The sequence below is a fragment of the Phragmites australis genome, chromosome 15, assembly GCF_958298935.1.
Source record: "Phragmites australis chromosome 15, lpPhrAust1.1, whole genome shotgun sequence".
NCBI classification, from domain to species: domain Eukaryota; kingdom Viridiplantae; phylum Streptophyta; class Magnoliopsida; order Poales; family Poaceae; genus Phragmites; species Phragmites australis.
In genome coordinates this window covers 1,980,756-1,995,886 of record NC_084935.1, presented here as the reverse complement: position 1 = coordinate 1,995,886, position 15,131 = coordinate 1,980,756, and the positions used below count along the sequence as shown (strand labels likewise).

The 15,131-nt window shown below is 41.8% G+C and overlaps 1 protein-coding gene across 2 annotated transcripts; it reads left to right on the top strand.

Moving 5' to 3' along the window:
- Positions 1-574: 574 nt before the first annotated feature.
- LOC133893578 (protein transport protein SEC31 homolog B-like) lies at positions 575-11,173 on the top strand. Of its 2 annotated transcripts, none has more exons than XM_062334634.1 (22): positions 575-1,206; positions 1,281-1,338; positions 1,433-1,555; positions 2,227-2,323; positions 2,422-2,458; positions 2,550-2,655; positions 2,991-3,048; positions 3,160-3,257; positions 3,369-3,488; positions 5,066-5,108; positions 5,597-5,724; positions 5,797-5,924; positions 6,002-6,518; positions 6,614-6,706; positions 7,375-7,560; positions 7,639-7,849; positions 8,535-8,644; positions 8,791-8,937; positions 9,409-9,540; positions 9,619-9,970; positions 10,286-10,524; positions 10,651-11,173. In XM_062334634.1, the coding sequence occupies exons 1-22, from the start codon at positions 887-889 to the stop codon at positions 10,741-10,743; spliced, it is 3,396 nt and encodes a 1,131-aa protein (XP_062190618.1). In that variant the 5' UTR covers positions 575-886; the 3' UTR covers positions 10,744-11,173. The 2 variants fall into 2 exon arrangements, with proteins under 2 accessions (XP_062190618.1, XP_062190617.1); XM_062334633.1 differs by having other exon boundaries at positions 576-1,206; positions 8,788-8,937.
- Positions 11,174-15,131: the final 3,958 nt, after the last annotated feature.

Below are 15,131 nucleotides of genomic sequence, written 5' to 3'. Positions count from 1 at the left end.
AGTGCCATATGCGTATACACGTCTAATAATTTCGGATATTATAAAATTAAATTCATGGTACTGATAACTTTAGAGATCCAGAAGATACATATTAAAAAGATCTTAATTGATTATCTAACTCGAAAACAATTAGTATCCTAGTCAAATTTATCTGATCTTTCTTGATGGATAAGAAAAATAACTCACTATCAACTACGATGAGATAGGAGATGGTACAAGACCCTTATATAAGGTGAGGATCTAAACCTCGAAGTGAGGAAGACTCTTTTTTCAAAGAAACACAACTCATCTGCAACTCGACGTAACTCTCATGTACTCTGTGCAATAGATCTAGACATATTACCTGTACTTGAGTGAATGCAGATATATCATCAATCACACAGGACATATTACTCTAATCAAAAGTCCAAACCGATATATATCATATATACATCGTCTCTTATTCGATTCCTAGATCGTAAAGATAACTTGATTATTCTTATAGATATATTATCAGGAAAAAACTCTAAACTCAACTACTTCTACGGGGATTGTAAGACAACTTGAAACCGGAAAAACCTGATGATTTTAAAAGTTTCAGGTTACGCGTAGGCGTTCATACATCTTCAAATCCAACGGCACACAATGGCCCACTCGATCAAACCAACAGCCGTGATCACTGGAATGGCGCGGCCGAAGCCTTCCAAATCACGCGTGCCAGCAAGCAGCAGGGCAAGGCAAACCCCCCCTTTAACCCGATCAGATCCGCACCGATTCGACCCAAGTCCCCATCCTCTCTCTCTCCCCCGACCTCCAGATCGCGCCCGCAAATCCTTCGTGTAACGCTCCTGCCCTGGGCGAAGCTATAGCGCGCGCGGGCGCCCAGATCTGCGCGGTCTCGCCGGCGATGGCGTGCATCAAGAGCGCGCAGCGGGCGGCGCTGACGGCGCTGGCGCCGGACGCGCCGTACCTCGCCGCCGGTACCATGAGCGGCGCCGTCGACATGAGCTTCTCCGCGTCCGCCAACATCGAGATCTTCCGCCTCGACTTCCAGTCCGACGGCCCCGACCTTCCGCTCCTCGCCTCCGCGCCCTCCCCCGACCGCTTCAACCGCCTCGCTTGGTCACGGCCGGGCGCCGTGGAGGGGGACTCCTTCTCGCTCGGCCTCCTCGCTGGCGGCCTCAGCGACGGCTCCGTCGCCGTGTGGAACCCGCTGAGCATGATCAAGTCTGGATCCGCCTCCAGCGCCCTTCTCACACTCGAGATCTGCTCCTGTTCTGATTGAATTGTCGCTGTTTCAGCTCCGAGGGGAAAGCGGAGGACGCCATGGTCGCGCGGCTGGAGAAGCACACCGGGCCGGTGAGTGGCGCGGGGCTGGCTTGTTAGGTTTGCGTGCCTGGCGTTCTGATGGGGTTGGCGTCGTGTGCTGATTGCGTTTGTGTTGTGTTTGTAGGTTTGTGGATTGGAGTTTAGTGAGCTCACGCCGAATCGGCTCGCTTCAGGGGCTGAACAGGGGGAGCTTTGCATCTGGGATCTCAAGAACCCTTGTGAGCCAATCGTCTACCCGCCACTCAAGGTACCCGTAGTTTCGCACAGAGCTTGTTATCATAGAAGAGGATTAGGGATTTGTGACCTGATTGGTAACTTGTGGGATGCCTGTTTTCTGATATTCTCTGCTCGTATTGATTCAGGGGTGCTTTTCGTTTCGTGAAAACATGATGCCGTGTTGTCTGCTTACCACTGTCCTAGCATAATTAAGCCACTTCAGACGGCCATATTTTGAGTTAAATGAAGTCGCATTCTCATTTTTAATTTTACGTTCAGTATGAGCAGAACTGGCAACACTATTTGATGCAGGGATGAAACTGGGGGCTGTTTTAGACTGATTAGATACGATTATGTGATTCTAATCGTAGCTTTTATGGCCTTGATGTTTGCGCCTGTGTTACACTAGTTGTTTGTTAAAGGCCAAACAGATCTTTCTGTAGTTCCTTAATGTTTGCTTGCTGCACACAGGTAGACATCTCCCACCCTCTTTCCACCAGCATGCATGTTATTTCACATGCTCGATGGGGAGTGCTATTAATATTGCAACTAAATTTGAGGTTTAGTTGCATGTGGCAGAGTTGTAAACCAGGATCTATCATGTAGATGCTAATCGGATGTTTCAGTTATCTCACCAAATTTTTGGCTACATTATGTTGCTTAACCTTTATGAGTGTTTAATGATTCCTGTAATTTCAACAGAGTGTTGGGTCCAGTGCCCAAGCTGAAATCTCTTGTTTATCCTGGAATCCCAAGTTTCAACATATACTAGCAACCACTTCTAGTAATGGAATGACAGGTAAAGGAAACTTTGGTTGGTTCTGCAACAGTTTGCCTATCAATTACCATCACTTGGACTTTTAAATGTTATATCTGACTATTTTGCTTGCCCTGCAGTTGTTTGGGATTTAAGGAACCAGAAACCACTGACTAGGTAATTATGGTAGCTGCCAGACTTACTTGTGCACTTTCATGGTCTCTGGTACAATCTATGTTTTGGATTAAAATTTTAAACTGTTGAACAGCTTTTCAGATTCAAATAGAAGGAAATGCTCTGTTCTCCAATGGAACCCAGACATGTCCACCCAGCTGATTGTTGCATCAGATGATGACAACTCACCCTCACTGAGAGTAATTACCTTTTCTCAGTTCCCCATCCTCCACACCCCCAAAGAAAAATCTACTTTACTTACCTTTTCCATGTGAAGCGCATACCATCTATAATTAAATAAACAAATTTGTTCCTTCATTTTTTTGACTTCTCCATGTGAAGCGCATAGCACCTATAATTTAATAAACAAATTTGTTCCTTTATTTTTTTGGACTCTCTTAAGGATGTCAATTAGTTATTTTTGAAGAAAAGAGTGGCAATACAGTGGTGTTCCTACAAGTTTACATCACGAACTTATTATGTTGAGTGTTGTCTTCATTTATATCAATATCATTGTTCATATATTCTTTCACAGGTTTGGGATGTGAGGAAGACCATTTCACCAGTAAGAGAATTTGTTGGCCATTCAAAAGGTTTCATTTCTCTCGCTGTTCTTGGATATTTTTTTTATCTAGTGCTTGCTGATGTACACAAATTGCACATACTTTCTTCTTATTTTATCAGTGATTTTTTCTGTTGACCAGGTGTAATTGCTATGTCCTGGTGCCCTTATGATAGTTCGTTCTTGCTTACATGTGCCAAAGACAATAGAACAATATGCTGGGATACTGTTAGTGGAGAGGTATATTACAACTTAAACATCTGAAAGCAAAGTACAGAGATATATTATGTTCTAATATGCTGTACTTGTTGTTTTCTTACTGTGCCCTTTTAATCGTGTTATTTATTACAGATTATTAGTGAGCTACCAACAAGTGCTAATTGGAACTTCGACCTTCACTGGTACCGGAAAATTCCAGGTGTCATAGCAGCATCCTCCTTTGATGGGAAAATTGGCATATACAACCTAGAGGTAATGAGGGTTATACTTTACCACTTTGGAATAGATGTTGGATATCAGTCGTTAAATTGTTATGTGAGTTTGAATTTATTATCAACTTAAACTCCAAACTGTCATCCAATTTTCAAGACCTGGTGTAGGATTTCCTAATATACTGCATTGAACAAGAATTGGTCATAGGTTGATAGTGCTATGTAAGTCATTGGTATCATCAAACTAGGGTGACATTTTTGTATTGTTTGTTTGTCCTAGTTAGAGTTATTCTATAACCCAACCTATTGTGCCTAGGTCATGTATACCTCACAAAGTACCTTGCTTGATTAGCCTAACAAGTTGCCATGGTAAAATCCAGCATAAGCCCTTCCTTTCTCTGACCATCTTTGACCAACCTTAGGTTTGCTGAACATGCCGGTCTTTTGGGCTTATGGCTTATGAGCACAGAAGGCTGGCTTATAGATCTGTTTGGTGGAAATTTCTCAATCACGAGCTTATAGCCGAAGAGTTTGAGGCTATGATTATCTTATTAGAAAGTGTGAAAGAGCAGGAACACTTTGATGTGTCCTTTGCGACAGCTGATAATGACAGTGCTTTCGTTTGGGGTGGGTTTGTGACCCGGATAATATGCGATTAGGGCAATCAAGTTCACCACTCACATCGGTTATCAGACTGGAACTACACCCTATCGTGGGGCGCTATCCAGCAAGGTGGAAGGGCAGCCCTATGGTAACAGTGAGCACTTGAGAAAGAAGTCAGGAATCGATGAGGTTGTGAATTGCTCATAAATTAAGCTGCTCACGCCCCAGCGGAGCAGTCAAAGAATGGGTGAGTGTGTGTGTTCGTGGAAGGTGTGGGGTGGGCATAGTGGCAGAGACTGCCTTGGACGTGATCTCGCAGTTTGGTGAGAGCAGCTGGGAAAGTTGATGGATGACTGGAGAAACAGTTGGCAAGCTATTTAGAAATGCGGAGTAACCTGATGAGGGGGGTGTGGTAGGCTAAAGCTTAACCAAAAAAAGAAGAAAGAAACAAAAGAAAAAAGGGAAAGGACTAGGCCACAACTTGGGAGGGTCTGAGACTATAAGGTGCGGCTATGATAGGCTAAATGGGTCCTCAAGCCTCTAAGCTCCACTTTAAGATTCTCCGTTCAATGGGACTCATCACTAAAAGTTGTGCCAGAACAATGACAACTGATTGACCCCGATTAATCATATCTTTTTTGATAAGCGTATATATTTATTGAAAACCAGTTTTTCTTATTTATTTATTCGGTGGAGTTGAATTTGTACTTGGTCCATTGTACTCCCTATAAAATGCATTATCTTATAGCTATGTAAACAATTATGTGTTACTCCACTAGTTAATATACTGCAAGAAACTAAGCCCTTTTTAGCAACATGAATATAAATTTAATTAAAATGCATTAGAGTTCACCTGTTGGTCGGTTGCACCAGGTTTGTTTTATCCACTCTACTGTTATCAGACTGAATTCAACCTTCACCACTCAATAGTATTTGTGGGTCTGACCGCACTTTCATGTTTGCTGTTTGGTATACAAAGTTAATTAGTCCCCTAAATTTATTTATCTTTTACAGTTCTCTGGCCTTTATGCGGCTGTTGATGCTGTTGGTGCCCCAGGTAAATTAGCATACCACCTCTTGCTTAAGTTTCTGAGATAATCAAATATTCTCTTACATCACCTAAACGTAAACTTAAACGATATTGATGTTTATCCATCATTTCATGACAAGGCTGAATGCCATGTATTAATGCCCTTTTCTATGTTTGGACTTGTTGTCTGTTGATTATTGGCGGGTTTATTTCCCCTCATTATGCTGTGTTAACTGTTATAGTGCTTATTTTACCTTTGCTGGATCACAAATTGGGTTAGTTGATCTGTTCATACTTTGATTTGAGTAAAATTGTTGAGGTGCATTGAAGCATATATACTCATTTGGACTTTTAGATCTATAAACAGTAAACACCGAATGAAAAGCATCTATTTCTTCAGTCTACAGAGTACCAATCGAACAACCTTAGCAGTTGTTATTTGTCACTAATTATACTAGTGTTCATACCTTTTTCTGTGATATGATTCATCTGATAATCAATAAAATTATATTCAGCACGTCCAAGAGCTCCAGCTCCAAAATGGTTGAAATGCCCCGCTGGTGCATCTTTTGGCTTTGGTGGTAAACTTGTTTCTTTCCATCCGGCAGCACCCACCCAAGGTGCACAAGTGTCTACTTCTGAGGTAAGTTTTCTTGGCCACTGCCCTGTTTCGTGCTCCTCTTCAAGTTCCTGTGTGTTAAATTATTTTTTATAGGTGCATGTACACAATTTGGTGATTGAGCAAAGTCTGGTGAGCCGGTCAACTGAATTTGAAGCTGCTATACAGAATGGTGACAAAAGTTCGCTGCGTGCTCTGTGCGAAAAAAAATCACAAGAATCTCTGTATGTACTTCCGCTTTAGTAGAACACTTCCTAGTCTTTGCATGACAACTAACTCAACGCTATGCATGTTTGAGCAGATCTGACGTGGAGAGAGAAACATGGGGCTTCTTAAGGGTTATGTTTGAGGATGGGGATGATGCAAGGACAAAATTGCTTGCTCATCTTGGCTTCGAACCGCCTCAAGCACCAACTGTGGATTCAACTGATGAACTGAGCCAAAGTTTGGCAGATACACTTAATCTTGATCATGGCACAACAACGGATAATACGGATGCTCAATTTCTTGTTGATAACGGGGACGATTTTTTTAACAATCCTCAACCTTCAGAGGCTAGCTTGACCGAAGAATCAATTTCTACAAATGGTCAACAGATAGAGCAGGAAATGCCTGGAGATGTTGTGCCGTCTGATCCATCAATTGATAAAAGCATTCAACATGCATTGGTAGTTGGAGACTACAAAGGGGCAGTTAACCAGTGCCTTGCTGCAAATCGTATGGCTGATGCTTTGGTTATTGCCCATGCTGGTGGTTCTGCTCTATGGGAAAGCACAAGAAATCATTATCTTAAGAACAGTATCTCGCCCTACTTAAAGGTTTCATTTTATCCTTTGTATTGAATATCTGAATTTTATTGTAGTTATACTTTTGATAATTGCTGTTATTTATTGTTATATTGTTTCAAACTCAGGTTGTTTCTGCTATGGTGGGCAATGATTTAATGAGTTTTGTGAGTACTTGGCCTCTAAGTTCATGGAAAGAAACACTTGCGCTACTGTGCACGGTAAGTGTCTTTGTGACATTATGTATTGCAAGTTGCAACTCATTTCTCTTGTTCAATCAGTTCGCGTTTTCTTTAGTGACATCTTCTCGTCTAGAAGAATTACTCCTATGGTGGTTTCAACTTTCAAGCTTTCATAGATGGGCCTAAAGAGGCAAGACTGAACTGATTTGGAGGCTAGCTAGTCTGATGTATTTTATCACCATGTTGGTACTAGTGTATAGTCCTAGTTATTAACATTTGACCGGACTGGCAGTTTGATAGAAAAATAGTTGGTATTAGGAAGTTATTGCTAAGGTCTGACCTGGTTCATTAGTTGGGTCCCCATCTGATGCGATGACCTCAAACCGGAACAGCAGGGTTAAGGCGGTTGCAGGTGAACCAGTATTGCACACCTGAGGATTGACCACTGCTTTTTTTTTTTGTGTGGGAAGTGGGGGTTTGAACTTGAACCCATGCTGTAGGGCTCACAGAGGACCAACTTTGGGTTATGTACCTGCACTTCAATAAAGTATTGTTGTCTAGAGAACTGATTGTCCAACCAGCGGACTGGTTGTTGGCCCAGTGAAACAGTGGGTTAGCTGGGTCGATGACTTTTCATATTCCATATCTATGGTATAGCCGGTATGGGCTTGTATTTGAAAGCTAACGTAACTGTAAACTTGCAACAGTTTGCGCGGAAAGAGGAATGGAATGTTTTATGCAACACGCTTGCGTCTAGACTTGTGAGTGTCGGAGATACACTTGCCGCAACTCTCTGTTACATTTGTGCTGGAAATATAGACAAAGCTGCGGAAATATGGTCTCGCAACTTGAAGTCTGAAGATGGCGGGAAGACTTATGTTGATCTTCTCCAGGTATAATTGGATAATAGAAGTTCATTGTTCTGTGGCATGCTCCCAAACAGTTCCTAATCGATTAGTGTGCAAATGCAGGATTTGATGGAAAAGACCATTACTCTCGCCCTTGCTACAGGCCACAAGAGATTTAGTGCGTCGCTATCTAAGCTTCTTGAGAACTATGCCGAACTGCTGGCCAGTCAAGGTCTTCTTAAAACTGCAATGGAGTATTTAAAACTGTTGGGATCGGATGAACATTCACATGAGCTGGCAATTTTGAGAGATCGAATTGCATTTTCTACAGAAGGTTGACACAAACTTATAGTATCACTTGATTTTGGTTTTCTGTGCTGTCTCCTATTGGTTTAAAGTTTTCTATGCACTTTTTTTCCTGGTTTATATTTTGTCGTTATGATGTGACCACCTATTGTTGAGCTGACAAGCATGGTTCATCAGTGCTGTTATGCATTCTCTCCAAGCGTATTGAAAAGCATTGGCCATCTCACACCTTGCACCACTTACCCGCTTAACACTGTAACATAAATCTTAAGCATTTCATTCTGTTGTCTTTGGTGTTTCTAGTTGCTATTAATCAAGTGGCTCATTAGTTCATTCAGCTTTTGGCTAGCCTTCCGTGCTATAACTTTTTTAAGCCTGTAGGCAGAACTTATAAATTTAAACTTGTATATCAACATTACATTTTTTCCTTTTTTCTTTTATGGCTTTGCTAAACTTTTCACTTCTGCTTACATGCCTTCGCAAATAAGGGAACTATTCCTTGGTTTAAAGTTGGCGCGTCAACTTTGGTTGAATCATCCTCTATGCATATGAGCTTTGAATATTCACATTTGAACTTACAACAAGATACTGTCTTTTGTTTCACCTTTTTGTATGAAGAGTAAAATTATTTTTTCTTCATGCTGTTGTGCTAGTATATTGATAATTAGACATGAGATTTTAATCATATTATTGATTAGAGGTATGCTTTCCAGAGAATGATGCTGCTAGGAGTTCTGTTTCTGATAGCACTGGCACCAATTCCCCCTACGTCATGAATCAATCGAGTTATATCACGCCAGATCATTCTCAGAATCTTTACCAGGTTCCCTCTTGTACATTGTTTCCTACCTCAAAATTTCCCATATGATATACCAGTTTAATGTTTGTAGGAATGAAGTAGTAATATTTTTGCTGGAGATATTGATTTTGTAAAATAATGTTCTGACTTCTGACTACTGCGAACAGCAGGTACCTCAGCCATATAATGTGCCAAGTAATACATATTCGGATGTTTACCAGCAACAACCTAATGCAGCCCTTGGATACAACAACACATATCAACCTCAACAACCAGCTCAGATGTTTGTTCCACCAAGCGCACCCGCAAGCTCCCAGGTATTTATAATTCAGAAAACCCTCTCTTTTTTGGTTTAAGTATCATGTATGAGAATTACCCTAGGCCAATTATGCTTTGGAGAAGCGCCCCAGTGATGAGTATGTAGTGCGAGTGCCCAGGACGTAGCAGAGAGTATTTAGTCTATTTTACATGGGAATCTGAGAACTTGCCTCCTGTCTCACTGACACGTCCTTGTCACACATATCAGTGAGACAGTGAAATAGCAAATTTTCACTTTCCATTTTTATTTTTCCTTGCTGTGCTTGAATGAAAGATCTAAATATATTGTTGGATATGATGTGTGATATCTGGACATGTAGCCCTGTATTTGTAGTTTTTCTTACTCAAGTATCTGTTACTTTTGACCAGCTTAATTTCACCTCATGTTAAGTTAATGAGTGCTTTGCCTTTTCCCATTTCAATTTATGCAAAATTACCATACTCATTGTTTGTTTTGTCAATTTTTGCAGCAACAGCAAGGTTCTGCTCCCGTATCAGCGCCACAGCAAACAGTAAAGACATTTACTCCTACAAATCTACCAGGTCTCAAAAACCCGGAACAATATCAGCAACCTAATACCTTGGGTTCCCAGCTTTACACGGTAGGTAAACTGGCGACTTAAAGTTAACCTGGTGTCTGTGTCATGTCAGTTACAAACTGATCTCTCTGGTCTAAACAGGGTTCTGCAAACCCACCATATTCTTATGGACCATCCGCTTCATATCAAAGCGGACCTCCAACCACATACCATCAGCCTAGATCACCAGCTCAATACCAGACTGCTCCACCGGTCCCTTCTCTTGGTGCTAGCGCCCCTGTACCAGGAATGGTCTCTAACCAGATGTTTCCCCATTCTGCTGCAACTAACTCAACATCCAGGCTTTTGCCATCAAGCAATCAAGGCTTTGTTCAGAGGCCAGGTTTGAGTCCTGTACAGCCATCAAGTCCCACACAGGCACATGCAAAGGCACAGACAGCTCCTCCTGCACCTCCCCCAACTGTGCAGACAGCTGATACGTCGAAGGTGTCAGGTATGTGGAATGCAGTTACAAGGCTTGTATCTATTTGTTGTCAGACTATTGGATTTCTTGTTTTACTTGCCGGCTAAAGTGATACTGACAAGACTCATCAACATGGTCTTCATGCTTAGCAAGCTTTACTTTTGCTATTCTTGTTTTAAGGAACAATTTTGCCTGACTCTTCTTGTGACTGAAATGTTGTACGTTTGAATTATACCAAATATCTAACTTCTGGTTCTAGGAAGCAGCAACTCTTTTATGTTCTGCTGTGTTGGTAACTTGGTATTGACTTTCGTTTGTCCTGACTTCTCTGGTTATCTTTTGCAGCTGAGCTGAGATCTGTTATTGCAACACTGACCAGACTATTTGATGAGACATTCAAAGCTCTGGGAGGATCACAAGCTACTCAGGCCAAAAAGCGTGAAATAGAAGACAATTCAAGGAAAATAGGCGCATTGTTTGCAAAACTAAATACCGGCGATATATCTCCAAATGTTTCATCGAAACTCATTCAGCTGTGCGGTGCGCTTGATAGTAATGATTTTGCCACTGCGATGCACCTGCAGGTAGATTTTACTCTTTCGTCTTATTAGGTTCTGTAGAGTCTTTATTCCATGTTATGTTGGAAACTGCCGGATGTCAGTTTTTGTAGCGTCTGATTCTAATTATCGACAACTGTTCAATGGTGTCAGGTACTTTTGACAACAAGTGACTGGGATGAGTGCGACTTTTGGCTTGCAGCTTTGAAGCGTATGATCAAGACGAGGCAGAACTTCAGAATGTAAACCTATGCAGCCTTCTCCTGCTGCCAGTTCTGTATACACCGTTTCTGCTTCTTGCCAGAAATGTTTGTGTTAGCAATTCAGTGGGTTCGCCAGCACAGCGGTGTCATTCTGCTTCTCTGTTCTCGTCTCCCGATTCTGCCTAAGCTTGTTGGTGAAAGTGGTCTGTTACTTAGGTGCTATTATACTTTTTGATAATAGTTTTTTTTTTTACATTTCTTTGTAAGATGATCAGCTGCTGGGTTGTTGGTTTTGAATATTAATTGTAAGAGGCCACTTAGTCTGTGTTATAGCTGGTCGATCATCCTTTTCCTTTTCAGTTAGAATTCTTCACTTTGGACATTCGAGGAACACTAGATTAATACGAGGGACCATGGCATATTTTTTGTACTGGAATGAACAGAAATCAATAAATTTCTGGAATCTTCAGGTTTGTACTGCTTGTCGATAGTAATTTGAGGGCCATTCGCTGATTTTAGGGAGGGCCACTCATTCATTGCTTTAAAAAACTACATAGCACTTTCCTAACGGAGTATTACTATGTGAATGAGTTTCTGTCCAAATAAACTAAATCATGAAGATTTTGAGTTTTGTAGTTTACGAAACCTTGCACAACTTGATGATTAACAAAGCTGGTTATCAGCTTACAGGTTCATTCTAGAATCGGATTGAAGACAACAGGTTCTTTTTGCTGAGAGCTAGCGCACATCAAATATCAAAGATTGACAGTGACGAGAAATGAAACTGGTTCTACGATACTCGCGAAATCTTTCCGAGTGTGCTGTACCACGCACATCCGGTTCTCATCCAGATCCCAGCCATTTGACTTCAAGCGTCACAATACCGTTAGATTACGTGCTCCCAATTGATTATGCAATTCGAATTTGCTCCGGTCAACTTCCGTGCTCTGACGCCTCAAGGCAAATTCTCTTCTCCCGCTCAGACCACCACCACCGCCTTGGCGCTGTGCCCTTCGTCCACGGCCGCCTCACATGCCACCCTTCCTCGGCGTGCGCGCTCGTTGCTTTCTCCCTGCTCCACGAACTACCCACAGGCCCAAACACCCCCAAAAATATTTTTTTAACTGTCGGCAAGAGAATTGCCGTGCTGTATTAAAAGTATGAGAGAAAGAAAACAAGTTAGGTCTTCGATCGGGACAGCCGGCGAGAGTTCTCAACAAAACACACAGGAGGGGCGAAAGTCCTCACACTCCAAGAATACAGACTAGATAGTTAACTTAGAACCCACTAACATTACAAAAGAAAGTAACTACTTGTGTACCCCTGTGTTGCATTGGCTCCATGTGAGGTGCCGTTGATCAAAGTCTTTCTTTGTCATACTCGTAACCGACTCTAGGTCTAGACTCTGGGCTTGAAAAATCCATCTATTTCTCTCTTTCTATACATTCCACCAGATGTAAATCACTCCACCATTGAAATCTCTTCGGTTCTCTTTGCTGATCGTTCGTCTTGCTTGGTGCCACCATTGTTGTAAATTGGGGTAGTCCGATAGAGGTGGCACATTAGTCCACCTGTACCATTGCGCAACGTAAAGACATACTTGCTGTGTGAAGATGCAGTCCTTGGCTAAGTGTTTTGTATTTTCATCCACCGTGGTGCACAACTTGCAGCACTGATCATGAGGCCAGCCTTTTTTTACCAAGTTTTCAACAGTTAATATTTTTCCCTGAATATGCAACCATGCAAACATTTTGCACTTGGGCTCAGTCTTAACTGTCCAGATCGATATCATGTTGTAAAGTTTCACCGTCCTCCTGTACTGAATATTGTAAGCGCTCTTTGTGTTGTACATGTCATCCGATGTCCATTTCCATATGATGTAATCTTCAACTGTTGGGTGAAGATGAGCCCACTGCAGGGCATTCCAGAGTTCAACGAATTGGGAGAGTTCCTCCTAGGTTGTAAGAGCTCTTAGATTACGAATCCAGTTATCATTTTGCAGCTCTTTCTGCACCACTCTGAACTTTCGTCTGGCTAATCTGTATAGGTCCAGTGCGATTACTCTTGGTGCCATTCCATTTAGCCAGCTGTCATTCTAGAAGCTGGCCTTTTTAGTGTCGCTGATTCTGACCTCGGTTGAGACCATGAAGAGATCTCTGTCAATTGCATCACACGACACCGGCATCCTAGCCTAAGGTCTATTATTGTCTATCCATTGGTACCACAATCATCAAATTCGTAATTCTCTTGTGAACCATTCAGTGTCCAAGATCCCAAGGCCACCAATGTCTTTTGGCCTAGCTGTGCTGCTCCAGTTAACTAGTTAACTAGTGAGTGAGCTCCACTAACTTTTTCTGGCGCCTCCCCTTTCCATAGAAAAGCCCATTTGATTCGATCAATTCTCTTAGCGAGCCATTTTTGCAGAGGGAAGACGGCAAGGTGGTACATTGGCTATGAGGAGAGCACCGTTTTGACCAAAGTTTCCCTGTCAGCTAGGGAGAATAGCCGGTCTTTCCATCTAGGTAACCTTACTCCTAACTTATCCAACAAAGGTTGAAGTACTTGCATGGGAAAGATCTAATTTCCTCTAGGAATTCAGCAACCATTTCAGGAAGGTTAATCCCTTGGCACCTAATAAAGAATATTTTTGTCTTTGCCAAATTCGTGAGTAATCCCGAGCATTTTCCAAAAGCTAGAGGACTTCATTGATTGCTTTAATCTCATCTCGATCCGGATTTGTGAAAATAACCGCATCAGCGTATAACGAGCTGCGTAGCTTTGCCTTTTCTGGCAACACTAGTTTCAGGCTACTCGAACCCCAAAAAATATCATACACTGTTTCAAGACATTACTCGCTACTCCCTCCGTTCAGAAATAGTTAGTGTATTTCTTTTTTAGAAAAGTCAAACTTTGTGTATTTTGATTAAATTTAATCAAAATATAAGAATATCTAGTGTATAAAATTATATACTAGGTTCACAATTTAAAATTATTTCACACTGTATATGTTTTGTAGCTATAAGTGATATATTTTATGAGAAAATCTTAATTAAAATTTAACTTTGAAGACCGAACCTAAAAGAAATGCACAGACTATTTCTGAACGGAGGAAGTAGTACTACTCCATCCGGTCATAAATACATGTTATTTGGGAATTTTTTTATCAAACTTTTAAAACTTTGATTAACAATAGTTTTTAAAATATTTAGTTTGAAAACCTTAAAATCGTATGTGCAAATTTATCTTAAAAAGTGCTTTCATAATATCATAAATTTAATAGATTTTATAAATATATTTTAATAAAAAATAGTGGTGAAAACTATACAGTAAAGAACCTGTCTTATCCAAAACAAAGTGTTTTTACGACCGGAGGGTGTACTTCTCTCTCTGCATAAGCAACGCGTACCCAGTACCCAGTGATTTTGATACTGTCATACTGATACCCCTGTTTTGCTCTCTCTCTCTCTCTCTCTCTGCATGTGCCCTGCCAGTTGGATGCTACCCCAACTTGCCATACTCAATATACTCTAGCACACTTGTGTTAGATTAATGCCTGCAAATTCCCCTGCCCGATGAGGGTTCCGTTAGCCAGCCCATGGCCCTACCATTCTCCTATCTGCAGCCCGGCCGCCTCCTCTTCTCGTCACCATCATTCCTGCTGGTGTAGCTGACGGAGGGAGCATTGGTTTCTGGCTGCTGCTCGCTTGTTACGACAGCAGAAATACATATGCAGAATTGCAGATACCCGCAATGATGCATATGATGGTAGAGAGACACTGATAGGGGATCTTGTTCTGCTACCTTCTAGCATAAATCCGTAACAATCTGGAATCCACATTTGGTTCTCATTTCTGAAAGCTAATTCCAGTGTCATAGTCGATAGCTCAACTGAATTATCAATAGCTAAAGTCCACAAAATCGCTGTTGAGTGTTGAGTGCAACTGCAACTACACTTGCTTGTTCTCCTCCTGTATGCACATTTTCTATTGCCCTTTTGGACGGACAGTTACAGAACGTCCTACATGCGAGAAGGGAGAACAAGAATCTAGAGGCGCCGGCAGCCAGGCACCAGCAGAACCAGTAGCCCCCACTGGAACAGAGAAAGCTGCCCGGTGGTTTCAACCGTCGTCCTACCTATCCGAAAGCTGGGGACCAAACCAAACAGCCATCGCATACTAATATAACAACTGCCCCCTAGAACCACCCAATAAACCACTAAACTATCCTGATTCCTACAAAGCATTATCTGCAGGCAGCTGTTGCAGCCCGATCCATTCCAAATCATGTACAGGTCTCACTGGTGTCAGCATTAGGTCGGCTCTATCTCAATTAGGTTTCACTAGGGCCCATTCAACTCCATGTACTATTCTAGTACTAGCATGCTACTGGTACTGCTCTACCATTTACCCAATTGCCTATTTGATGAGCACA